Raw genomic sequence first — 22,447 nt, forward strand, 5'->3', positions numbered from 1 at the left:
TGGAAACACAGTTAGAGGGGCTCCTTTCAATGGCATCTGGGAAAACCAGTTTTTATCCAGCCTTTGCTTTAAGAAAACTTTCACATGTAGACATTGGTTTAGGGCTCATCCATAGTACCCACATTTTCTGATTCTTAATTGAATACAATAGAAAAAGTCTTTCTTGCTTTCTAGGAAAATGATCCCCCTAATATTTCATATTAAACCACAACCATGGAAGCCAGATTTTCCTCCTTTGCATTTCCCTTTCTCTTCCCTGTCTCACTTTCCTCCTTAATTTTCTCATCTGCAGAATAAGGCCATAGCCCCCCTGAAAGGGTACTCAACAGAGGCACGGTGACTGAGAAATGCTTAAGGCGGGAGTCAGTTGGTAAGGATGTAGCCCTCATCATCAAGGCTCAGATCTGTCCTGCTGCCTGCCCTGTGACCCTGAAAACGGCGCTCATCGTTATGGCAAAAATGTGTTAAGACAACAGACAAAAATCACTTTAGACTGGAGGCCTGATTTCCCTCCCTTGACTTCTGTCCCTTTCTTTGCTCCCTCTTTATATGGTTTTGCTATTCTCTTACCTCCCCTTTGTACCATTGCCCCAGCTTTTCCTTTGGCCCAATCAAATACACTCAGTAAGAAACCTTCTCAAGAACACTGTTATGCTGCAGATCCTTCCCCACAGCTTTGCCCTCATCCTCTTTTTATCACTTAATAGGACAGTTCCAAGCTTCATTTAGTCCAGGCTTTATCCTGCCTCCTCCTTGAGCCTTCAAAGGGGGAAAGCTGACAACTGTATGGGGCTTTGTTCTATGGGGACTTCTTTCACTATGCAAAGTCAGCCAGGCAAACAGAAGAGCATATTCTGCTGGAGTCAGCGGAGTCTTGGTTTTTTCTGGGCATTGGCTTTGTCCATGTCATACTCCCAGGCAGCATGAAGTACAGCCTGCTCGCTTCCTTGACTTTCTGTCAGCAAAGTTCAAAACACTCTGGGATCACCCAACATCTCCTTCTCAACCAGGCTGGCCAGAGAGGCTGTTTCAAGAGATAGTTGGGCTCAGAATCACAGAATCACAGAATGGCAGGGGTTGGAAGAGACCTCTGGAGATCATCCCATCCTACCCCCTGCTTGAGCAGGCACCCCCAGAGCAGGGGCACAGGGCCGCGTCCAGGCGGGGGGTGAATGTCTCCAGGGAAGGGACCCCACAGCCTCTCTGGGCAGCCTGTGCCCCTGCTCTGGCACCCGCACAGCAAAGGGGTTTGGCCTCATGTTCAGGGGGAACTTCCCGTGTTCCAGCTTGTGCCCGTTGCCCCTTGGCCTGGCCTTGGGCACCACTGAAAAGAGCCCGGCCCCATCCTCCTGACACTCACCCTTCAGGTATTTATAGGCATTGATGGGATCCCCCCTCAGCCTTCTCTTTCCAGGCTCATTTTATTACCCTCACACAATCCATTTGAGGTGCCCTAGAGCACCTTATCTCACTTCGAGCTGCTTCTAAAGGCTTCATGACACATTTGCCAGCTCTGTGTAGGCAGGTCAGATGCTCTGGTGTTCCTCAGATTGCACTAGCAGATTGTGTTTGTGCAACTGATCCATGTCCATATTGACTACGGTGGAAACTCTGACACCCTATGTTGTAGACACCTGAAGTTTTGTGCCTACCTTTGAAGGCCACCATGGCCTCCCATTCCCAAGGTCACCTGGAGCTTTACCTGACCCAGCATAGCTTAGCCTCACCTTCCCTTCACCAACCCAAAGATAAATCAGGAGAATAAATCAAGGGAAGGGTACTAGAGGGAATACCCCCGCCTCTTGCAGATCCATGACTTACATCTGTGATCTTGGGGTTGGTGCATTTGCCCTTGGTGCTGGACAACTCCAGCCACTGGCTGTCCTGGGCTGGGCAGTGCTGCTTCAGCGTGCACTGGTTCTGCCCCTCACACCAGCCACACTCGAAGTCCGGGTCGGCTTTCAGGCAGAGTCCGCAGCTGTCCCGCATGGCCCCGCACTTGTACAGGTGAACTGGAGGGACAGGAAAACAGAGAGGACCTGAGACATGCAGACAGCATGAGAGAGTGGTGGGATGTCAGAGGGTAGAATGAGGAGCAAGAGAAGGGGTGTTCTGGGCTGCTTATTCCAGAGGCAGGATAGGAACTCTTCAGGGGGAATAAATAATGGGGGGAAAAAACATTTACATCCTTCTTGAAAAAAACTTCACTTGTCAGAGTTCATCCCCCATGAAAGGTATTTTTGGAAGGTGACAGCAGAAGGAAGGATGTGGTCCTCAGTAGTGATGGGCAGCAAGCAGGAGATTGAGGGGGAAAGGTGCTTGGGCAGTGACTTGGCCTCAGTCCCTTCCTTTTTCAGAGACAGCCTGAGTGTCATGCAGTGCCACCTATAACCAGTCTCAGTCTCAGCTCTTCATTCTAAAGTGATTTTCTAGACTTGGTCTACCCACAGCTCAAACCTGGGGTGAAACTACCCAGAACTGGGTGTTAAGATAATGTCACTCAGGTTCTCCCCCTTAATAGAAATCCTAAGAAATAATAGTAAACCCACAGTGGTTCACTATGAGGCTGAATCCAGGGATTCACAATCAGCCTTTCCCCCTTCTGCTCCAGAAATTCAGTCTGCTTTACACTTTGATCCTCCTCTAATACAGATAGCAGTGATTAATGCTTAGCTCCATCTTGGACTGCTGAGTGATTAGAAGCAGTCACAGCTTTTTCCAAACAAAGCCTAAAAATGTTGCAGTCCTCCTAGAAAATAAGATCATGTTATTTATCCTTATTTTACAATTGTGTAAACTGAGGCCTGTGTCGCACAGGGGTCTGATAGCAAAAGTCTCCTCGCTGAAGATGAAGACGGCAGAATCAAAGCTTTCAGACTGGCTTTTTTTTTCTGTATTTGTGGGTATGTTGGTGGATTTCTTTGTAAGATGGGGGATTTTCCTTTGTGCTTCTGTTTTGCTGTGTCAGTAGGTGACTAAAGTCTTGTCTGTGGCTATTACTATACCCAATCTCAAAACTCAAAGGCTTTGGATATGTGTGCTGAAAAGCTCTGGCTGTCTCTTAATACCCGCACCCCAGAAGTCAAGTATTGACCATTGCAAGGAAAAGCTCAGAAACTTTTTATTTCTCCAGGTTGGGCACAAGAAACTTTTGCAAACCAGTTGTCCATCACTGTGTGCTATCTGCCTCCTGAGATACAGCCCTTTCTGTAATTTTCTGTTAGATTTCCTCAAACTTGCTGAGTTGCTCTGCTTGCAATGCTATCAGTGAGTATCTCTCCAGGCACTTCAGGTAGGCTTGGTTTAGTTTAGCCTTTCAGCCCACCAGCCCAGCCCATGTGATGCTGGCTATGAAAGTAGTAGCACCTTGGTTGCTTGAAGGCAGTGTACCCCAGTGCAACTGCTCTTAGAAAGGCACTGGGTCTAATCCTGCCCCTGCCTCTCCCTCTCAGTTTTCCAGAGAAGGTCCACTTGAAGCACCCTGCCAGGGTTTTGTGCTTGCTTGCAGCCACTAAATTTTGCTAGTAAATAAAGATCTCTATGTCCTCGAAAGCATGTGGTGTGCCTCCACATGGTATATCCATGTGCATATGTCTAAGCTCTCCTCCCAGCCTAAAACACGATGGTATCATCCAAGCTGCTCATTTGGGAGAGCCAGCAGACAGTTACACTTCCCAGATTTTCCCAGGACATTCCTTATAACCTTTTGGGTTTGAACAACCCAAGAACTTGTAAGGGACAGTGCTAAAGACTAGACACCACAGATGTTTCTTGAGTTCAACCCCTGGTCTGGTTTCTGTTACCAGCACAGACATGCCTAAAGACACAGTCATCATGATTATGAGAATAATTTTACTCCTACATCACCTAGGGCAGCTCAATAATGCCCCAAAAAAGGTTCACATGCTTGGTGGGACCATGTTACATGAGGACCGCTCAGGATATATATAATTCTGTGATATTAGGTAGCAGAAAACTAAGAAGAACTGGGGCAAGTGCCCAAACCCTGACCTCCAACCCACACTGTTAAAGGCCAGCACAGTCCATAGCACGGTCTGAGCCCGTGAAAATTAGCACTGTCTTGGCAATGCCTTGACACAGGGTGGAGAGCAGGAGAGAGGACAGACAGCTTCAGCATTGAGAGAAGTTGGTGGTGTGAACATGGGCTGTGCCACGCTGCTGGATGCCAGGGCTAGACAGGGATCTCCAGCCTGTTGTGGTTACTGTTTTGGAGAGGACAGTGCAGGACCTTTTGCATTCAGGGTGGTTGTTTGAACCCACTGGCTGTTCAAGCCAGCAGAGAAAGATGTCACAGCAGTGGGTGCAGGGGGAGAAGGACAGGAAGGGGTCATGCCATGGGAAGAAGAGTTGCCTTCTGGATTGCTCTCCAGCTTCAATGTGGTGTTGGTGGAAACCTCACCCAACACCCTTCAGCGTGAGGGTGGGTGTAAAATGGTGAGAGAGGAGCATGGGAGTACCTGATGGGGAGAGGTGGACTCAAAGAAGATGTGGAAAGTGTCCAAGAAAAGAGAAGGTAAAGTGAGGGAGGGAGAAAATTCTGAGAGGTGATGATATGAGGAGGAGAGAGTCCGCAGGTCTGAGCTGTAAATGCAGAGCAGCCAAGAGGAAAGCTTGCCTGGTGGAAAGGCTTCAGGGTGGCTGAGGGTAATGGGCAAGAAGGAAGAAGATGTGAATGGACTGTCTACCTCCAGCAAAAATGCCTGCCTCAGGGTCATGGCTGGACATGCAATGTCCCTCTGTGAGGGGCACATCAATCCTGTGCCATCAGTGGTAGTTAAAAGGAGCCAGGCTCTGGGCAGGAGGTGGGTTTTTTGTCCTTTGCCATTATCATTTTATTTTGTTCAGACTTTTCCCACTGGCGAGCTGCAGCCTTTCTCCTCCCCCTCTCCCTTCCCCTGTTCATTACTACATTGCCTCTGAGCAGACAGCACCCGATCTCCTGGCATGTTAACTTGAAGAGCATCACCGCAGGAGAAATAAAGAGGGGCAGAAAGCTGGAGAAGGAGGGGCAGAGAAAAAAAAAAGACATGAAAATATGGGGAGAAGCAGGAGGCAAAGATGATGAAGGAACAGGGAAAGCAAAACAAGTGGGAGAGAGAGTCATATTTCTCAGGTGCAAAGAGAGAAGGGGGGGGACACTAAGCACACACACACAAAAATTGGTAATTTGCAGAGTGCAGAGAACAAGTATGCACCAGACAGCACGGGGAGATGGTGGCGGCTTTGTTAAGTGTAGGGAGCTATGCGGCCCGTTGCTAAGGTTACCGCTTCCAAGGACAAGTTGAAATAACTCTTTACCTTTGTTCTGTGCTGGGTTGTCAATGTTGAAATACCCGTTCCACACGACCGTCAGCTCCACTGGCAGGCTGTTAATCTCCATCCCTTCATACGAATACTAGAAGTGGGAGAAGAAAAACAAAAAAAAAAAAACCCAAGCCCAGATTTACATGGTGCCCAGAGGTGGGGAGGGGGGTGGGATAAGGCAAGAGGTGGTGCCGCAAGTTGTGAACAAGAGAAATGGAGCTCTTAGCTACCTCTCTATATCACCATTACCTGCCAGAAGGCCACGGGATGCTCTCAAAGTTGTAGTTCTCAGTAGAGCAAGCCGTTCCCATCTCAAGAGACTACTTAGCTGTTAGATGAATATTCCATGATTTAAGCATAGTCGCATGGGATGGTATTTATGCTGGAAAACTACCTTCAAGGTGTTAAGCACAGCTCTGAAGAATATGTTGCTAAGTCCCGGGTGCACCTCTAAGGTGTACATTATGCACTGTGGGACTACCAGCCAAATATACCTCCGCTGTGTACTCCATAGGTGCTAAGCGTATACATAAGGTTATCTACACTGGTCATATTTTGAACAAATCTTGGAAGCTGAGAGAGGTCTCAGAAAGCACAGAACAGGCACATCACGGAAATACCTTAAAAAAGGGGAAAATGGAGGTTCTGTGTAATTATAGACCTGTCAGCCTAACTTGGCTTCCCAGAAAGAAAGTACATCAAATTATTAAACAATCAATTTATAAGCACCTGCAAGATGATAAGGTGATAAAAATCAGCCAGCATAGATTTGTCAAGAACAAATTGTGTCAACCCAATCTAATTTCCTTTTTTGACAGGCTTAATGGTTTTGTGGATAAAGGGGAGGCAGCAGATGTGACTTATCTTGATTTCAGTAGAATATTTGCTACTGTCCTACTGGAGATTCCCATAAACAAATGAAGGAAATATGATCTAAAAGAAGCCACCATAAGGTATATGCAAAAGCTACAAAGAAAAAAAGTCAAATAATTCAACTTCAGGCTGGGAAGGTGTTTCAAATGGAGTATTGTCTTGGATCTGGCATTATTGAGTATTTTTACTACTGACTCGGATGATAGGCTACAGATTTTGTGAACGGCACTGCTCTGGGAGGGGGTTCAAGAACATCCAAAAGCATGGTTAAGAATTCAAAACAAACCTGACAAATTGTAGAACCGGGCCAAAATCAACAAAGTGAAAATCAATACAGGCAAGTACCGAGTTTTCTTCAGTAGGAGAAATCAGTGCAAACAAATATGAGGTTGGAGTGACTGGCCAGTGCTGCAGGAAAGGGTCTGGGGACTACTGAGTATCACAAACAGATTGCGAATCAACAGTGTCATATTGCTGCCAAAAAAAACCAAGCAAATTTCATTTGGGGATGTACTAGATAGAGTTTGTTACATATGTAAGCCCCAGGAGGTAATTATTTTTCCCTACTCAGAACCAGAACGGCTTCAGCTGGAGTAGGGGGTATCCAGTTTCTAGCAAATATGTATTAAAGCCATAGAAATCTTCTGAGAGCGTTGGACAGACTTACACAAACACTTGTCAGGCACAGTCAAGGTACACAGATCTGCCCTTAACGAAGGAAATAGAAGCTGATCTCTGGAGGCTCTCTCCACTCGGAGAACTCTCTGACACGTGGTGCTTAGTGAATTTTTTCAGCTACGTTTTGGTGTATCATAAGCCAGTTCACACAGGGTTCACTGTTCCTGTGAACTGTCCACTGTTCCACCTCCATCAACAGCTTCTACCCAACACTTCACCAAACGGCAAAAAGTCTTGCAAAGGGAGAGGAGGTGGTTGCTTAAAGGACAGAATGGGAACAGGGCAAGAGGGGGAGAGGCATTTCATGTGCACTGCTGTTACTGACCACAGCGTACCTAAGGATTTAGCCTCCTGAGATCAGGAATCTCCCACTGCACTGGGATCTATAGCAGGACAAACTCCCACTTTTAAAGAAAATGGTGTCTTCCCCACTGAAATTTAAATACAACTCAATAAGCTGTCTGGGTTGGTTGGGTATATCTTGGAGACCACTAAACAGTACCTCGTCACTTAAAGTCACAGCGTGGTTTTCCACAGAGATGTCAAAGCTCCGAGCCTTTAGAGGTAGGTTTTTCTGTATCTGTTAATTGCCATATAATTGCAAAGTAAATTGCATACGGTGATTTCTGTCCATTACAGCAGAGTGAGTGCTAGTTGCATGGTAATTTCTTTTTGGACAAACTAAACACAATTAGCTACTAATCTGCAAGACCCTGTGATTACGATCTAGTTGTAGGGTATTTATGGGTATAAGCTTTGTGGTTACCATGGAAGTAAAGAGCAGCCGCAGGTTAGCAGAGTCCTTTGCAATAGGGCTGTACCCGCCAGTCTCATTTAGTATTAGCATTTTTATGACAGTTCTCGGTGTCACTGCCAGCAAGATGCATGATGATGCAGAGCCGCTTGGACTCACAACACTGGCTTTTCACAGCTTTTTGGAGCTAGGAGCAAGGATGGAGAGACAGGAGTGGGAAGGAGAGTGCCTGAAAAGTAGAGAATAATTAATCTTCTGCCACTCAGGAGCTTTGCAAATGCCTGCTTTGCACAGTGCTTTGCAAGTGCTGATTGGGAACGGGGAAGAGCACGTATACAGAACCACTGGTCACCCTAAAGTCAGAAGTTGAGTCCGCAGGTGCCTGAGAAAGCACTTCTTTCTGCCTCAGCAGAGCCTCGTATGTGTGTTGGGTTTTAGCTGTTAGCAGAGCCTAGACAGGGCTGCCAAGGGACAGGCAGCTGGAGTCCCCCAGAGCCTTTCATCCCACTGAGGATCCCAGCGCCAGCAGCAGGAGCCCAGCTGGGATTTTAGATCTTATCTGTCTGCGGCACCAGGGGTAAACACATATTAAACTTGTTAACTCAGCAGACTTGATCCAGAACTGGAAACGGATGCAAGGGAATAAACAACTGGATCCCTACGGAAGAGTTCCGAGGATGAAGCCAGCTGGGGGCAGGAACAAGGGTGCTCACGCTGCTGTGCCTGGCCTGTCCAGCCAGCTCGTGGGCTGCACAGCAACGAAACAGAGCGATTTGCAAAGTACTGGCGAGTAAATGCTCTGTCCCCTTCAGACCGCAGGAGCTGCCAACTCATTGTGACCCCTGTTCAAAGCCCACTGAACTCAATAGGAGTCTTTGAAAAGGATTTGCTCAGCTGTAACAATAAGATGGAAATATGTTTTAGAGAAGAAAAAAGGGACAATGTATCTCCAGGACTAACAACAGAGCTTCCCGGATACTCCTGCTAAGAGCATTCTTACCTTTAGGGCTTGTATGTATATGTTGCCTTGCACGACTTCGTCCAGCACAGCACAAAACTGCTGAAAAGATATAAATCTGACCCCTAAGCCTGCAAAATCTGGATTCCCACCATGCAAATCAAATCAAAGCAGAAAATTACAGGCAATTTAGAGGCCCAAAGTGAGAAAGAGAGGCTGCCCTTCTGGAAAGGCAGACTGGCTCTCATCAGGAAATGCCAAAAAGCTGCTAGAAGGAGCTGTTGTAATTCACAGGAACAGCACAGTCTGTTTTGAACTCCCAGGTACCAGCTCTTTGTCTCTTAAACTCTTCGCTAGTATCAGATACTCCTGCAACACAGGCTGAGCCCATCACATCACTTGGCCATTTTATCATGTTGTTAAAGGTTTAACATGTTGTACGCAAGCTGCTGTAAACACGTTGGCTGTTTGTCTCATGGAATTTCACTCTCCTTGGACCGAGAGGATGGCTGCGAAACCACAGCTACCCATTCTACAACAGCTATGCAAACATTAGCTGCCTTCGTGGAAAGATACTTTGCATTTCAGAAATCTACAAACTCCTGGCTTTTTTGGGCATCCTGTTACTACAGGCACCTTGCATCAGAGGCACTCGGCTTCGCAGACCTCTGAGCCATGCAGTAGGTGCAAATCCATAGCCATGTTTGACCTCTTGCCGCATCCTGTTGGGATGCTGCAATATCTGCAGGCAAACACCATCTTAGTAGCATTTTAGTGTTAGTCTGTTTTCCCTGACAGCACAAAAACCCCAGTCTTGTGATTAGAGCTTGGGCCTGGGAATTGCTTCCTGTACCTGACTCTGTCACCAGCGCCTTGTGTGATCCTTTGCAAATCATTTAATCCCTCTTTGCATCAGTTTTCCAGCCATGGACTATAGGCAGAAAACTTCTTGCCCACAGTCATGCCATCTCCTTGGACTCTTTGCATCCCAGATCTGGGGATGAATTTTTATGTCTAGGTATCAGCCAGGACAATAGAGCTCATATCATGATTGGTGTTTCTCTGTGATATTTGAATGTAGATTATTATTATTATTAATAATAATAATAATGATAATGCATAATAATAGGGAAATGTATGTGCAGCTCACAGCCCTGTGTTCATCTTCCTTTGGCCACCCATAAGTCTGTTTTCCCACGATATCTGAATAGCTCCTCAGTTTTTCCCAGGCCTGTTTTTATCACTCCCTCCCCTGTGTGAGCCACACCACAGAGTCAAATGCCTCTGAGATCTTTTGCTCAAGTGCAGTGATGTGATAAATACAACATATTTGTTTTTCCTATCCCTAAGTTACACAGCACTTTCAGCTGTACCGTCTCGGGTCTCACAGCACACGGACCTGTGAAGGACTTGAGGCAAATTATCAGCAGGGATTTCGCTGCTAGAAATCAGTGTTTGCTGCCTGTGTGTGCCAAGGCCAGGCAGTGGGCAGGCTCACACAAAGCAAGAATGTGGGCTTAGTCATTGAAGGAGGTAACGGCAATGATCATGGCACGGTCAGGTGGGCCATCTCTCACCCACCTCCCTATTCCTCATGCCAAAGACTGCTAATATTGGGCTGGTTGCAAGTGCTGGGGACCCTACTTCTTCCCACTGGGGAGGCTGCTCTCTGCCCTAATAGATCTAGCAATTTCAGCCATTTCTGCTGATGTTTTTACTTATTTATATGCCTCCTCAGCTCTCCCCCTTTTCATTTCCTCCCATCACTCTGTGTCCAGACGGTTGGCAGAGCTATCATAAGTGCAATAAGGAATGGCAGGCAGGGTCTCTCTGAGTGATAATTGCGTGCCTTGGGTGGTGTGACAGAGGACAAAGCCCAGAGCTGAGTCTCAAACCACTTGACAAGAACAATAATTATCCCAAAGCGTGCTGCCTGCAGTGACTTATTGCTGTTATCAAATGAAGTATCTCCAGGAAAGACAAGGGGAGAGGCAGAGCTGGCTATTGACTGGACTGAGAACCTAGGCACCATCAGCACTGGATATGTCATTACTGACAGACCATCAGATAGACTCGTGCCACCTGGGTGTCCTTATAACATCTCTTAACTGAAGTTGGAGCCACTTAGAAAAGTGCCTGCTTAAGATGGTTCTGATCTCAGCTACCATGGTATAAATCCTGAGGGACCAGGCAGTGGAGAGCAAGAGTTAAGGCTTTTTCCTGATCCTGTCCTGTGTGAAAGCAGGAAAACTCCCACATTTTGGGGAAGTTATTCTGCAAGAGCTGCATTTGAACTTGTCGGTGCCTAGTGTTTGATGGCAGGGGGTAGTTCTTGAGGCTTATGAAGGAAAACAAGCCAAGAATGGTTGCATAGTCTAGTGTGCAGCATCAACAGAAAGATCTGCTGGCAGGATAGAATCCCTTCAGGGACACACCATCACAACACATCCTCCCACCCTCCTTTGGACCTTCTCCAAGCCTGCAATGCAGGTGCTACATTCAGTGTCTCATCCAGCAACTCTGCTGAGTAAAAAGCTCCATCAAAGGGGGCTGATTCAATTTGCAAACAAGGTCATACGGCTGTTTCTAAAGCCAGGTGACTCTCAGAGCAGAGGCTCATTGTATCGCAGTGGCTCCAGAGTGAATGCTAATTCTGGCAGGAAAGGAAATAATCATGATGAAGACATATCTACAGCACTCCTTCCCTATTGTCTGTGTCCTCTGCCACCTGCTCAAATAGACCCGGGACTTCTCTGTTCCCTTTTTGTATCTGTGAGTGTTTCTTTCTTTTGTCTGGCTCTTCCTTCCACATCTCTTTCTCTCAGCGTCTGGGAAATTCAGAGCAACAATGACATAACATATCTCAGAAAATAAAAAATAAAAAAGAAATCAAATCAGAGAGTCAAGGTTCTTTCAAAAGAAAAGGGAAGAAAAGAGTGAACGAGAATAAAAGAGAAGGAAGGAGAGGGAAAGGGAAAGGGAAAAGGAGAGGGAAAGGGAGAGGGAGACAGGAGGCAGAAAACAGGATAGAGAAGAGTTGAGTTTATCCCAAAATAAGCCTCTTTGCCTGGAGAAGAGAGAGGTCCGCCTGAACCACCACCAAACATGGAACAGGTGTCCTACAGAGACCACACAGCAACAAGGTTGTGGAGCACTTTGGCATTACCCTGAGACTCAGCCCTGCCAGCCTGCGCAGCTCAGGGGAAGTCTTGAGTGTTCTGGCATCAAAACAAATATTAAAATCAACATGGCGCTGTCACAGCACTCAGGTATCCCATGAGCAAATGCATCTGGGGATTCATCGAAGTCCGCTTCTCTGGTCTTAGGCACTAGCACCTTCTTGGAGCATGCAGGTAGGATGGGAATAGTAGCAATTACCTCTCAAAACCAGCCTCATTTATTGGATATGACAAACCTGGATGCTGAGAGAAACTCTCCAGGGCTGCTGAGGCAGTCAGTCCCCCACTCATCCTAACTGCTTAAAATCATTCTGAGATACTTCACGCTGATGTCTGTATGTGCCAGAAAATTCCTGACTCTAAAGGGTAGCTGCTGTCTTCCCTACTAAGATGTTTTGGACAGATATATTGACTCTGTCCAGGTCCATATAATACCCTTTCACTGCAGGTTTTCACTATTTTAAAAGAAAATAATTCTTAAAAGAAAAAGTACAATGCCTTCTTATGTGAAACCTCAAACCTGGACGCTCACAGGCCACTAACTAGTAATTAAAATCAGGAGGAGGGAGAGGGACAAAGGAAAAAACCACAAGAGTGTCTTTGGGAAGTTGCTTGTTTGCAGCAGATCGTGAAATATGTGAACTGCCTGTAATCTTCAACGCACTGCTTAATGCAGCAGAATATGTTGTGACGGATTTTAACAAGTGCTGCCCGGCATGGAGTGGCAGAGCTGCAGTGAAGTGGCTAAGGCCTGTAATTAGCTCTTTGACTAATAAATCATCTTGTACTAGCAGCAATGGGAAAGACTCAAATGCGTGTCTGGGAGACATGAATCTCATGGAGAAACCTCTGGAGGAGCATTGCCAGGAGACCAGCATTGCACGTATGTGTGGCTCCTGGCAGTTGCCAGTGTTTGACCCCAAGACTGGTGTTGCTGCAGTGACAACACCACCATGACCCACACAGGTTCCCTGGGAGGGGGGTTACCGGCCCTGCACCTCAGATGGGGAATGGGAGTGGGCAAAGTCAAAGGGACTAACCAAAGATCATGCCATGAGTCAATGGGGGGAGGAAGGCTGGACGCAAGCCTTCAGCATGTCCCCCTCTTTGGCCCCATTACATGGTGGCATGTCAGACTGTTTATATGGGGTTTTATAACCCCTGTCACCAAAACCCCACATAATAACCCTAACTCTAAGTGTTGACATAAACACCTGTCCCTTCAGAAACCCTTCTGAATGCACACAAGGATGCGGCATTGTGAGTATATGGGCAGGTTAAGGTGATAATATTGCCTATGGGTCATGGCTAAGGTGCTCCAGCACGACCAAATGTTGGGATCCAAGGGCAGAAGCAACTACTGTGTGGTGACACCAACCAACGTAAAGAGCAAAAATCAGAGAATCACAGAATGGTTTAGGTTGGAAGGGTCCTTTAAAGGTCATCTAGACTAACCCCCTGCAGTGAGCGGGCACATCTTCTGCTAGATCAGGTTTCTCAGGGCCCCATCCAACCTGACCTTGGATGTTTCCAGGGATGAGGCATCCACCACCTCTCTGGGCAACCTGGGCCAGTGGTTTGCCACCCTCATAATAAAAAATTTTTCCTTATATCCAGTCTAAACCTCCCCTCCTTTAGTTTAAATCCATTCCCCCTTGTCCTGTCATAACAGGCCTTGCTAAAGAGGTTGCCCCCCTATGGTAACAAAAATGGTAGCCTACAAGCTACCAACCAGCCTTTCCTTGACTGTGGCTGGAATTGGGTAGACAATAAGGTAAAAATGGCTACAACACAACGCCAGATCCCCTTGGGACAGTGCTGGAGGTATTCCTGGTCTCCCTTGACCCCTGCACCTCTCCCGAGCACGCAGGGCTTGCTCACCGAAGTGTTCTGGCACTGCACGCTGGAGCTGTTGAACCTCAAGGCAGGCACCCGCTGCTCATTGCCCTGGATGTTCAAGATGCACTCATAGCCTCGCTGGCCCGACTGTGGCTGGGGCAGGTTCTTGGCCTTCAGCGTGATCGGCTTGATCACTTCCACTGGCACCAGGATCTTCTCTGCCTGCAGCAGCTGGGGACAGTCCTAGGGAGAGAGAAGACAATGTGTCAAATCAGCCCATGGGTTTCCCAGCCCCAGGTGGAGTCCTCTGATGCTTCTCAACCTTCCCGCTTTACGCTTCGCTTCAACCGATTACAAAACCTTTGTATCTCCCTGGGCCTCGGCCTATTAAAAGATATTCAAGGAGCATTACTGGGAAGGCTCAGCTAAACAGGTGAGGAAGGATTTATTTCACAGACCATCCTTTCCTATTTCCCTTGTTCCCACTACAGACTTTCAACCTTCAGAACTCAAGGAAACTACCTCTGGTGCTTTTTAATACCTGCTCCATTAATCGTGTAGTGGGAAAGCAATCATGTCCCCTCCAGGGACTTAGCCCTGTCACAGTGCCATGACACTAGAAGTGAATAAAGCAAAATCTGAGCACAATTCCTCACCTCCCCAACAGCCAATGCACCATTGTACAAAAGGAACAGCTTCAGCTAGCTCCAGCAAGACACGTTGTAAACTACAGTCTGGGCTGTTAAAAAAAGAGTTTGTTTTGGCTTAGAAGGGGACAAAATATTTATTACAGATGAATCCAGCTCCCAAGAAATAACTGTTACACAGTGTGTGGGGATCCTTTGGAAAGGCTTGCCACCGTTTCACAAAAGGAGCAATACAAGGTGGATGTTGCTAATTCAGTGCCTCTTGGTGGGTCCCTCGCAATGGTAGAGATCTGGGTGCCCAAAGTTGCGATGCAGAAGGCTTCATTCAGAGTCTCATTAATTTGCACAGCTTTAGCTAGAGTAGCAACGCACTGCTTCATCATAGTAGAATCAGACAACTGCAAGCTGTCCAATTCATGTATTCTAGGAGGCTATCAACTCTTTAGGAAATTACTGCAGCCTTCCCCTGGCTAATCCAAGGCAGTTTGATATAAAATGGGATCCATTAAAAGAACACTACAACAGGCTACAAAATGTAAGTATGCTATATGCACAGACCACGCTTGTCTTGATCACTCATGAGTGCCTGGCTGTCCCCTCTCTTAAGTCTTTTCAACCCCTAGATGCCAAGACAAAGCCTGCCCCCTCTTTTTATTCTCTGCACTGTATTTGGCACACTGCCTGCTCTCTGTAGAGCACCATGGTGCAGCCACCCTGTCCAGTCTAGACACCAACACCATTTCAGCGTGTTCTGCCCAATGTTAAAGCTGGGCCCAGTCAGTGCAAGCAGAGACAAGGAGCTTACATAAAGAGGTGCAAGTTTAATCTGTAGGTGTGGACAAGGGATGGCAGGAGGGAAACGACTGATCCAGGGTTGGGAAGTAGGGAAAGGGACTGAAAGGCTCAAAACTGGAATTTATGGCTTATGAGAGCCTGGGAGCTTGTTAGAGCAGATGGTAGAAGCATCTTACCGAAGCAAATAGCCTAGGAAGATGAAGAAGTGGATTAGATGTGTAACATCTGCAGTTACACCAACCAGGAACAAAATTACAAGAGCCATCAGTCGCCACACTGCGGGTGTGAGCCAACCCATGGCCAGGGGCAGGAAGAAAATCCAGTAGTCACCCAACACGTCACTGCAGTGAAGTCCAGAAGCTTTCCTCAGTCCCCAAAGAGTGTCTGTCTGTCCCAGAAGGGATGCCAGGCTGAAGAGCCCTTTGGGGTAATCTGATTTCTCATCTGCGCTTAGAGGGTCATGCTAATGGTGTAAGTACTTAACAGCTGCTGATTGACTTCAGTTGGCTTTGCCCAGGCTAACAGCAGAAGCAGGACAGCCAAGCATGCAGTCACTGGAGCTGGATGGAGGTGAACCATCTTGGGTCTGGTGGCAATATGGCTACACCAACTGGCTGGCACAAGGCCTAGCTTAACATGTGCCACCAAGGACTGAGTTTTAATAGGCCATCACATTATCCTGGCTGGCTGGTATAAGGATTGGAGGTGGCAAGTCCATGTGGTACCTCATGGGAATGATGAGCTTTACCACTGGGATTCTCTGCAGTCTTGGAGATCCTGGTGCTGAGCAGCACTTCAACAAGTAGACACATGTGAGGAGGCTCCAGGAAGCTGAGCGTATGAGCGGTGGAATTTGCCTTATGCCCCATCATGCACAAGACACAGCCAGTGTGGAAAGAGGCTGTGTCTGACTCCCAAAGAGTGCTTGAGAAACTACATCACGTTGCAACACTCTCTGCTCTTGCTGTTGTCCTGTCCCATAATGAAATGTACCCAAGGAACTACTAATGCTGAAACTAGATGGTTAAAGTGTCATAGAATTGTTTGTCTTGACAAAAGGGCAAGCCTTGACAGTCTAGAAAGTCTTTTCAGCCTTGAGTCCAACAGTCCTACTCTATCAAGGCACACCAGCCTTAAGGCTAGCTGCAGGGTTAAGTAGCTACTCAGCACGAGAAAGGGAGGCATAATTTAATCCTGGGTGACTTAGGCCTATAAAAACCCAGAGGGCAGGGGAAGGAGGTGGTCCAGGCAATATTAAAACATGAGTGAGAGTTTCCAGTTCTGATCACACCAGCAGATACCATATGTAAATACCGTCTGGGACTGCATGGCTTCAACAACTCCTGAATCTTCCCCTTCACCTGTGCAACATGTCCTGAGGCCTCTGAATTGGCTCCCTCTCTCTCTCTCCTGACATAAGAAAAGACCTTGGCAACATCTTCTTCATTTTTTTTCCTCCCCAGCTATAGGAGTTGAGAGAGGGATGCATTGGCAGAGCAAATCAGTGGGACAGGAGGATGGCAAATCTCTATCTGCTGCTGAGCAGCCATTTCCCAAGAGTGGGCATTTTGCTTGATGCCTGTCAAATAGAAAAGCCTCTAAAGGGGGCTGGAGGATGGGGGTTGGAGATAGTCCACTATTTTACCTGCAGGCCAATCCCAGCTCTTCTGGCTGGTCTTTCTTGTCTAGCTTTATCCCGTCCCCCTCCACCACTGGTGCTGTAACCTTTCTGATAACACTTGTTTCAAGTTCATTAACAAGCAGTGATTGCGGCAGCCCCAAAACAGGATTCGTTTGCATATAAAAAGCTTTGCAGTGCTGTGAGGAAGTTCATTATAGATAATTGAAGAGGCAAGCACCATAAAGAGGAAATCCTCCCAATGTGGCTTTATCTGATTGACCTAATGTTCTTTCTAATTGAAACGGGGGTGGGGGGAAGGCAATTTCATTGGGTGATGTACTGCATAAAACCTCAGACCTTGGACGAGGCTCTGGGTTCGCATTCAAACGTAGTACTCATTTTGCAACCTGCGTCAAGCTTTGGGTGCCTGGTCGGGTTTGCATTTTTGAGGGTAAAACATCAACCTGCTCCAAGCAGACCCTGCAGCAGGACCCAAGCTGAAAGGTCCTTAAAAAAGAGTTATCTTGGGCATTTTCCAGCAGAGGCAGTTTCTCTTCACCCTTCCTCTGCAATGGACATCCCTTAGGTTGGAAAAACATGGTTTTCACATGATGTAGGGGAAAATAAAACATCTACTGCCAACAACGGTACCAAGAAAGGGTACAACCCCATCCCTTTTTTCTTTGGTACGTAATAAATTAAGACTTTCCTCCAACTCTAAGGGGAGCTGGTTCAGATTCCAGAGGAGCTAAAATCCAGTTTAATCTGTACCAGGGCAACACAACTGAAAGCAGACTCTTGTTGATTCATTTTGTGTGTGTAGGTTCATTCTAGTCCTTAATGCTTTCAAATGAGTCAGTCTCTTTAAAATTATATCCTCCACCCTTGCCAATTACTCGTATCAGCAGCGATGCACACCTCAAACCACCAAATTTTGCCAGTTATCAAGTCAGAGAGCTTTTGCAGTGAAAACACTGCCTGAAATGGGCTGTACACATTGGGTCGATGGTAGTTTAATTTTCTTTATTTATAACTCCTTGTAGAATGCCTGCAAATGTGTTTTGCTGTAGCTTGCAAAAATAATGAAGTCTTACAAATATAAGAACTCTTTCTCTCCTTTTCTCTCACATATGTGTTATGGCCCTCATCACAGCTGTACCTTAGTGAGTCCCCAGTGAGAGCCGTCACGGGAATTCTGGTAAAGAGGGCAAGGAAACCTCTCTGAGGCTATGTGGTTTTGGCCCTGACCTAATTAGTTTGGTTCCTTTATGGTGCTTCATACATATACGTTTCAGGAAGATTTCACCATGCTCTTTTTCTGTATAAGCTGGAGACTGACCAGATGCTCCGAGTTATCACCCTCTCCTTGGGATGAAACATGTAGGGACTCTTCACAGTCTTGTGATATTGCAGGGTTTTCTTCTAACCTTATTTTGTACAGTTTAACTCTTCATCACTGTTTATAGCCAGGATCATTAGCCCAAGTCTCATCAAAGTGTTTTCCATTTTCCAAAAGAAAATGGGTCTGACCTCCTTTGAACGGCAGGCATCCTACATGAGAACAGGCAAAACATCCCTGAAGGTTTAATGCAATGATCCATCCACATATCAACAGTCTCTGCCTTACATCAGTGTCCCAGTTCTCTTCCCATGTGCATCTCTTGTCATCCAGAGCATTCAGGTGATGGAATCCTTCTTACTTTTCTTTCATACTGTTCCCCGGTAGCACTGAGTGGATCTCCACTTTCTACAGAAGGGAACTAGAGCTCACCTATCGCTGAATGCATTGTAGGCATGCGTGGCACAATAAACTCAACTCTCAGCAATGGATTTTCACCCTTCCTTTCCCAGAAGAGTAGGAACAATCTTCGTTCAGGACCAGACATAGCCACCACCACCAATTCCTCCACTACTCATCTCAAAGCACCCAGTTCCCCTTTTCCCCTGCCATCAAAATCCATTTCTTCATCCTTAACTTCAGAGGGTTTTTTTAAGACTTTGTTTTCATTACCCCTCACTCAGCAGCCATCTTTGTGCCTTATCCAAGACACCTTGCCTGGAAGGAACATGATCACAAAGTGAATCTAAGAGGGGATTGTAATTTACTCACTCAAGCCTTTTGGGACCACACAGAAATGATACTCAGATTGTTATTTACTCACATGTTATGTAGTTACAATATATCTTTTGTTCATATGCTCTGCTGAGCTGCAATGTACCATTTTCCCTGTGTCCCCTATGGCTTTCTCACCCTCCCACTCTGTGCTGCAATCAAATCAAGAGGGTAAAATTTGAGAGGCAGGGATTTGGTCTTTATAAAGATATGGAGACCACGGCATCTGGATGCTCGGTTAGTTAGATTAGATTAAAAAACATTAAAACCAAAACAGAACAGGGGAAGAGAAAGAAAAGAAAGGGAAGAAAGGAGAAAAAGGAGAGGGGAAACAGTCAAACAAACAAACAAAAAAAAAAATAGAGGAATCTGATTTCACCTGGATAAAAAGCAGGAAAACAGCAAGTTGGCAGATGAGAAGCAGCAGGGACTGTCTGGAATATGTTGCCTGAACTTCTCTTTCACACCTCAGCACGGTCGCCCTAGGTCAGGGCTGTGACACCACCCAAGCAAAATCAGACACTTGTTTAACAGCTACCCTGTACTGTTGCAGACAGAGGGCTTCGGGCTCCAGGGCTCATGAGCTGGTTCCTTTGATGAATCACTTTTAAGCTCTGGCACAACTTTCCAGCCCCAGGATAATCTGGAGAACGAAGCAGCAATGAGCTCCCCATTCCCAGTGCACGAGGGAAAGGGGTGAGTTACAGTCCACGATGTCCTTACATTATTACACCACTAATTCTTAGCATCGTAAAATTATATTTAAAATTTACACGAACAGTGCCGTAGAACGTTATTAGGTTATAAAGTGGAATCAGGTCAATGCTTTGTAGGCAGGATTCCAAGCTCCATAAATTTCTGGATATACTTCCCCCAAATTTACATCGGCACCAGCAGCAATCAAACCAGCTACAAAAAATCTCACCCGGTCAAAGAATTTTTTAATGCACCATATATTTTATCTACACTTCCTAAGTTTACAATGTTGTTAGTTTGATTGATGGTGTGCTTATTTATTGGCACAGAAGAAGTAATAATACATGAAGAAAATGCCCAGAACCTTAAAGGCAACTGATGAGAAGAAAGCAACAGGATTTATGGGAGGTGTAAACATCTGCAGAGACAACAAAAGAATAATTGAGTCCTTGCGTCGCTGTCACTTCTGGTGGCTCCTTTCTACTTAAGAGTCTTCCATGCACTCAGGAGCAAATACCAGCTCTCTTTCATCAGATATTGCAAGTGATTCTGGTGCCTGGGAAAAGGTGGTTGGCCTGGAGGCTGGTGCTCAGGCTGCGGAAGAGATTTGTCCCTGTTTAAGCTCTGTGCACTCCAGCAGCCACCTACCTCAGTGGTGGCTTGCACAGAGACCGCTGCTGGAAGAAGGGAGACCTGTCGGGTCCCTGGCTGAGAAGGCTAGAGAGTGACCTGATGCTGATCACCAGAGACTGGATACTCAAAAAGCAGAAGCTAAATGAAGATAACCAAACTTCTTTCACATGGCTCACTGCTGAATCCTGTTGATCAGGGATAAAGTCACTGCCCCAAGGCCATGCAGGCAGTGCTGGGAAATGACCCAGGTCTGGTGAGAGCTGGATCCTGACCTAGGACTACTCTGCCTCTGAAGTCAGTCCACACATCTCTGCTGATCAACATTAATGATTTTACCCTCCTTTAATTCCTTATTAATAGAGCCTTTCTCAGCCGGTCCATTTTTGCACAAGGATCAAGGTCAGGCTGCCATAATTATCCAAGTACCACATTTATCCTTTTTAAATAGAGACACAACATTAGCTTTCTTTCAGCCCTTTGCTGCTTTGACACACGCTCAGAAGGAAAAGTAATGATCCAGAGAGCAGGAGCCTTCTGATCACTGGATGAAGAGAGTGGGCTAGTGAAAAAAATAGTAGATGATAGTGTCATCACGTACATCTGCTCAAAGGAGAGGGGCAACTGGAGACATGCAAGCAGTCTCAGTTCTGGTGTTTCCTGAATAACTGCCTGCATTTAAAATCATTAGAAATATGCATTTGTGCATTGGGGAGGGTGATGTATGTGCAAGAGACAAGATAACTGAATATTTACTGGGAAAAAGTCTGTCATTTTTTAAAGGAAAACCCTGGTTAGGTAAGACAAACCTGCAGAATAACACACATAGAAATACTGGATTGTGCAAAGCCAAAGCAAATGGGTTTGACATGCGTAAGGGTCATTCTCCAACCAAGCCTCCCTCAGAAGTGACAGGGAGTCACATGACAACACTCTCACATCGGGATTTCTGGTGTCTAACAAGGTTTGAGCCCAAGCTGTAGCTCTTCTTTCCTAAGAAAGGACCAAAAGTCTATTTCTCCTTTAAAGCTGCCCATTTTTACAAAGTTAGTAGGAACTTGGTATTTAAGACCATATTTGGAGTGCTGTGTCCAGTTCTGGGCCCCCCAGTTCAAGAAGGGCAGGGAACTGCTGGAGCAAGGCCAGCGCAGAGCTGCCAAGGTGATCAGGGGCTGGAGCATCTCCCTTGTGAGGAAAGGCTGAGAGACCTGGGCTTGTTCAGCCTGGAGAAGAGAAGGCTGAGGGGGGATCTCATCAATGCCTGTAAATACCTGAAGGGTGAGTGTCAGGAGGACGGGGCCGGGCTCTTTTCAGTGGTGCCCAACGCCAGGCCAAGGGGCAACGGGCACAAGCTGGAACACGGGAAGTTCCACCTGAACATGAGGCCAAACCCCTTTGCTGTGCGGGTGCCAGAGCAGGGGCACAGGCTGCCCAGAGAGGCTGTGGGGTCCCTTCCCTGGAGACATTCACCCCCCGCCTGGACGCGGCCCTGTGCCCCTGCTCTGGGGGTGCCTGCTCCAGCAGGGGGTGGGACGGGGTGAGCTCCAGAGGTCCCTGCCAGCCCCCACCAGTCTGGGATTATGTGATTCCATGATCTCTGAGGGCTCCAGACTTTGGCCCAACTAGGGCAGGAATGGCGAGTGGGTTCAGAAGTCAACAGAGGAGACAGAGTAACAGATGGACCGGAGGTGCACACACAGGCCACGTCAACATTATCCCACTTCCTTCGGAAACCAGGACAGAAGCCCAGAGAGTCATAATACTTTGGCTTCCACAGTGGGAAGGTCAGGACAATGGTTTCATGGCTCTTGTCACCCTCCCCCTCACTGAGATCCATGACAGCATGAGATAGCATCCAAGCCAAAGCAAATGGACTCATGTGCAAAGACAAGGCGGGGAAGGAGGGTCTGGGCTCAGCCTCCTGGAGATGCCCCAAGCAGGGCAGGAGGCACATTCCAGCATTACCTTTTATCTGCAGCTTCAACATCCTGAAAATGTTTCTCCTTGGCCGGGTCCCAAAGGCTCACATGTCCCAAAGCAGTGATTGCAGCTGATGCTACAATGGAAAAAAGCTTCAGGGCCAGGTCGCCCCAGGCTAAATCTGAATGGGGAATTGTGTCTCCTCTTGAGCATCTACCTTTCCTTCAAATTGCAGGGTGCTACACAGAACCTAGCAGTCCTAACAGATGCCCAGATAGTCATAAAGTCCTGTAGCCACTCGAGGCATTGCAATGGCATTGCAAGCTATCAATAGCCTGGTTATCAAAACAACATAAGCTCGTCCCAATGTTATTTCAAGGGTGCTGTGTTGGCAGGGACAGAGGAATATTACCCTGTTG

General features: G+C 46.8%; 1 protein-coding gene across 4 annotated transcripts in view; it reads right to left on the bottom strand.

The window, feature by feature from the left end:
• PLXNA4 (plexin A4) overlaps nt 1–22,447 on the bottom strand; it is a 460,615-nt gene that overhangs the window by 80,373 nt on the left and 357,795 nt on the right. For all 4 annotated transcript variants that reach the window (XM_075081683.1, XM_075081685.1, XM_075081687.1 and 1 more), the window contains 3 exons: nt 13,649–13,849; nt 5,320–5,416; nt 1,822–2,012 (listed from right to left, as the gene is read on the bottom strand). In XM_075081683.1, the coding sequence (XP_074937784.1) occupies nt 1,822–2,012; nt 5,320–5,416; nt 13,649–13,849 (489 nt within the window). The remainder of the gene's footprint in view (nt 1–1,821; nt 2,013–5,319; nt 5,417–13,648; nt 13,850–22,447) is intronic.

The sequence above is a fragment of the Phalacrocorax aristotelis genome, chromosome 1 (assembly GCF_949628215.1).
Source record: "Phalacrocorax aristotelis chromosome 1, bGulAri2.1, whole genome shotgun sequence".
NCBI classification, from domain to species: domain Eukaryota; kingdom Metazoa; phylum Chordata; class Aves; order Suliformes; family Phalacrocoracidae; genus Phalacrocorax; species Phalacrocorax aristotelis.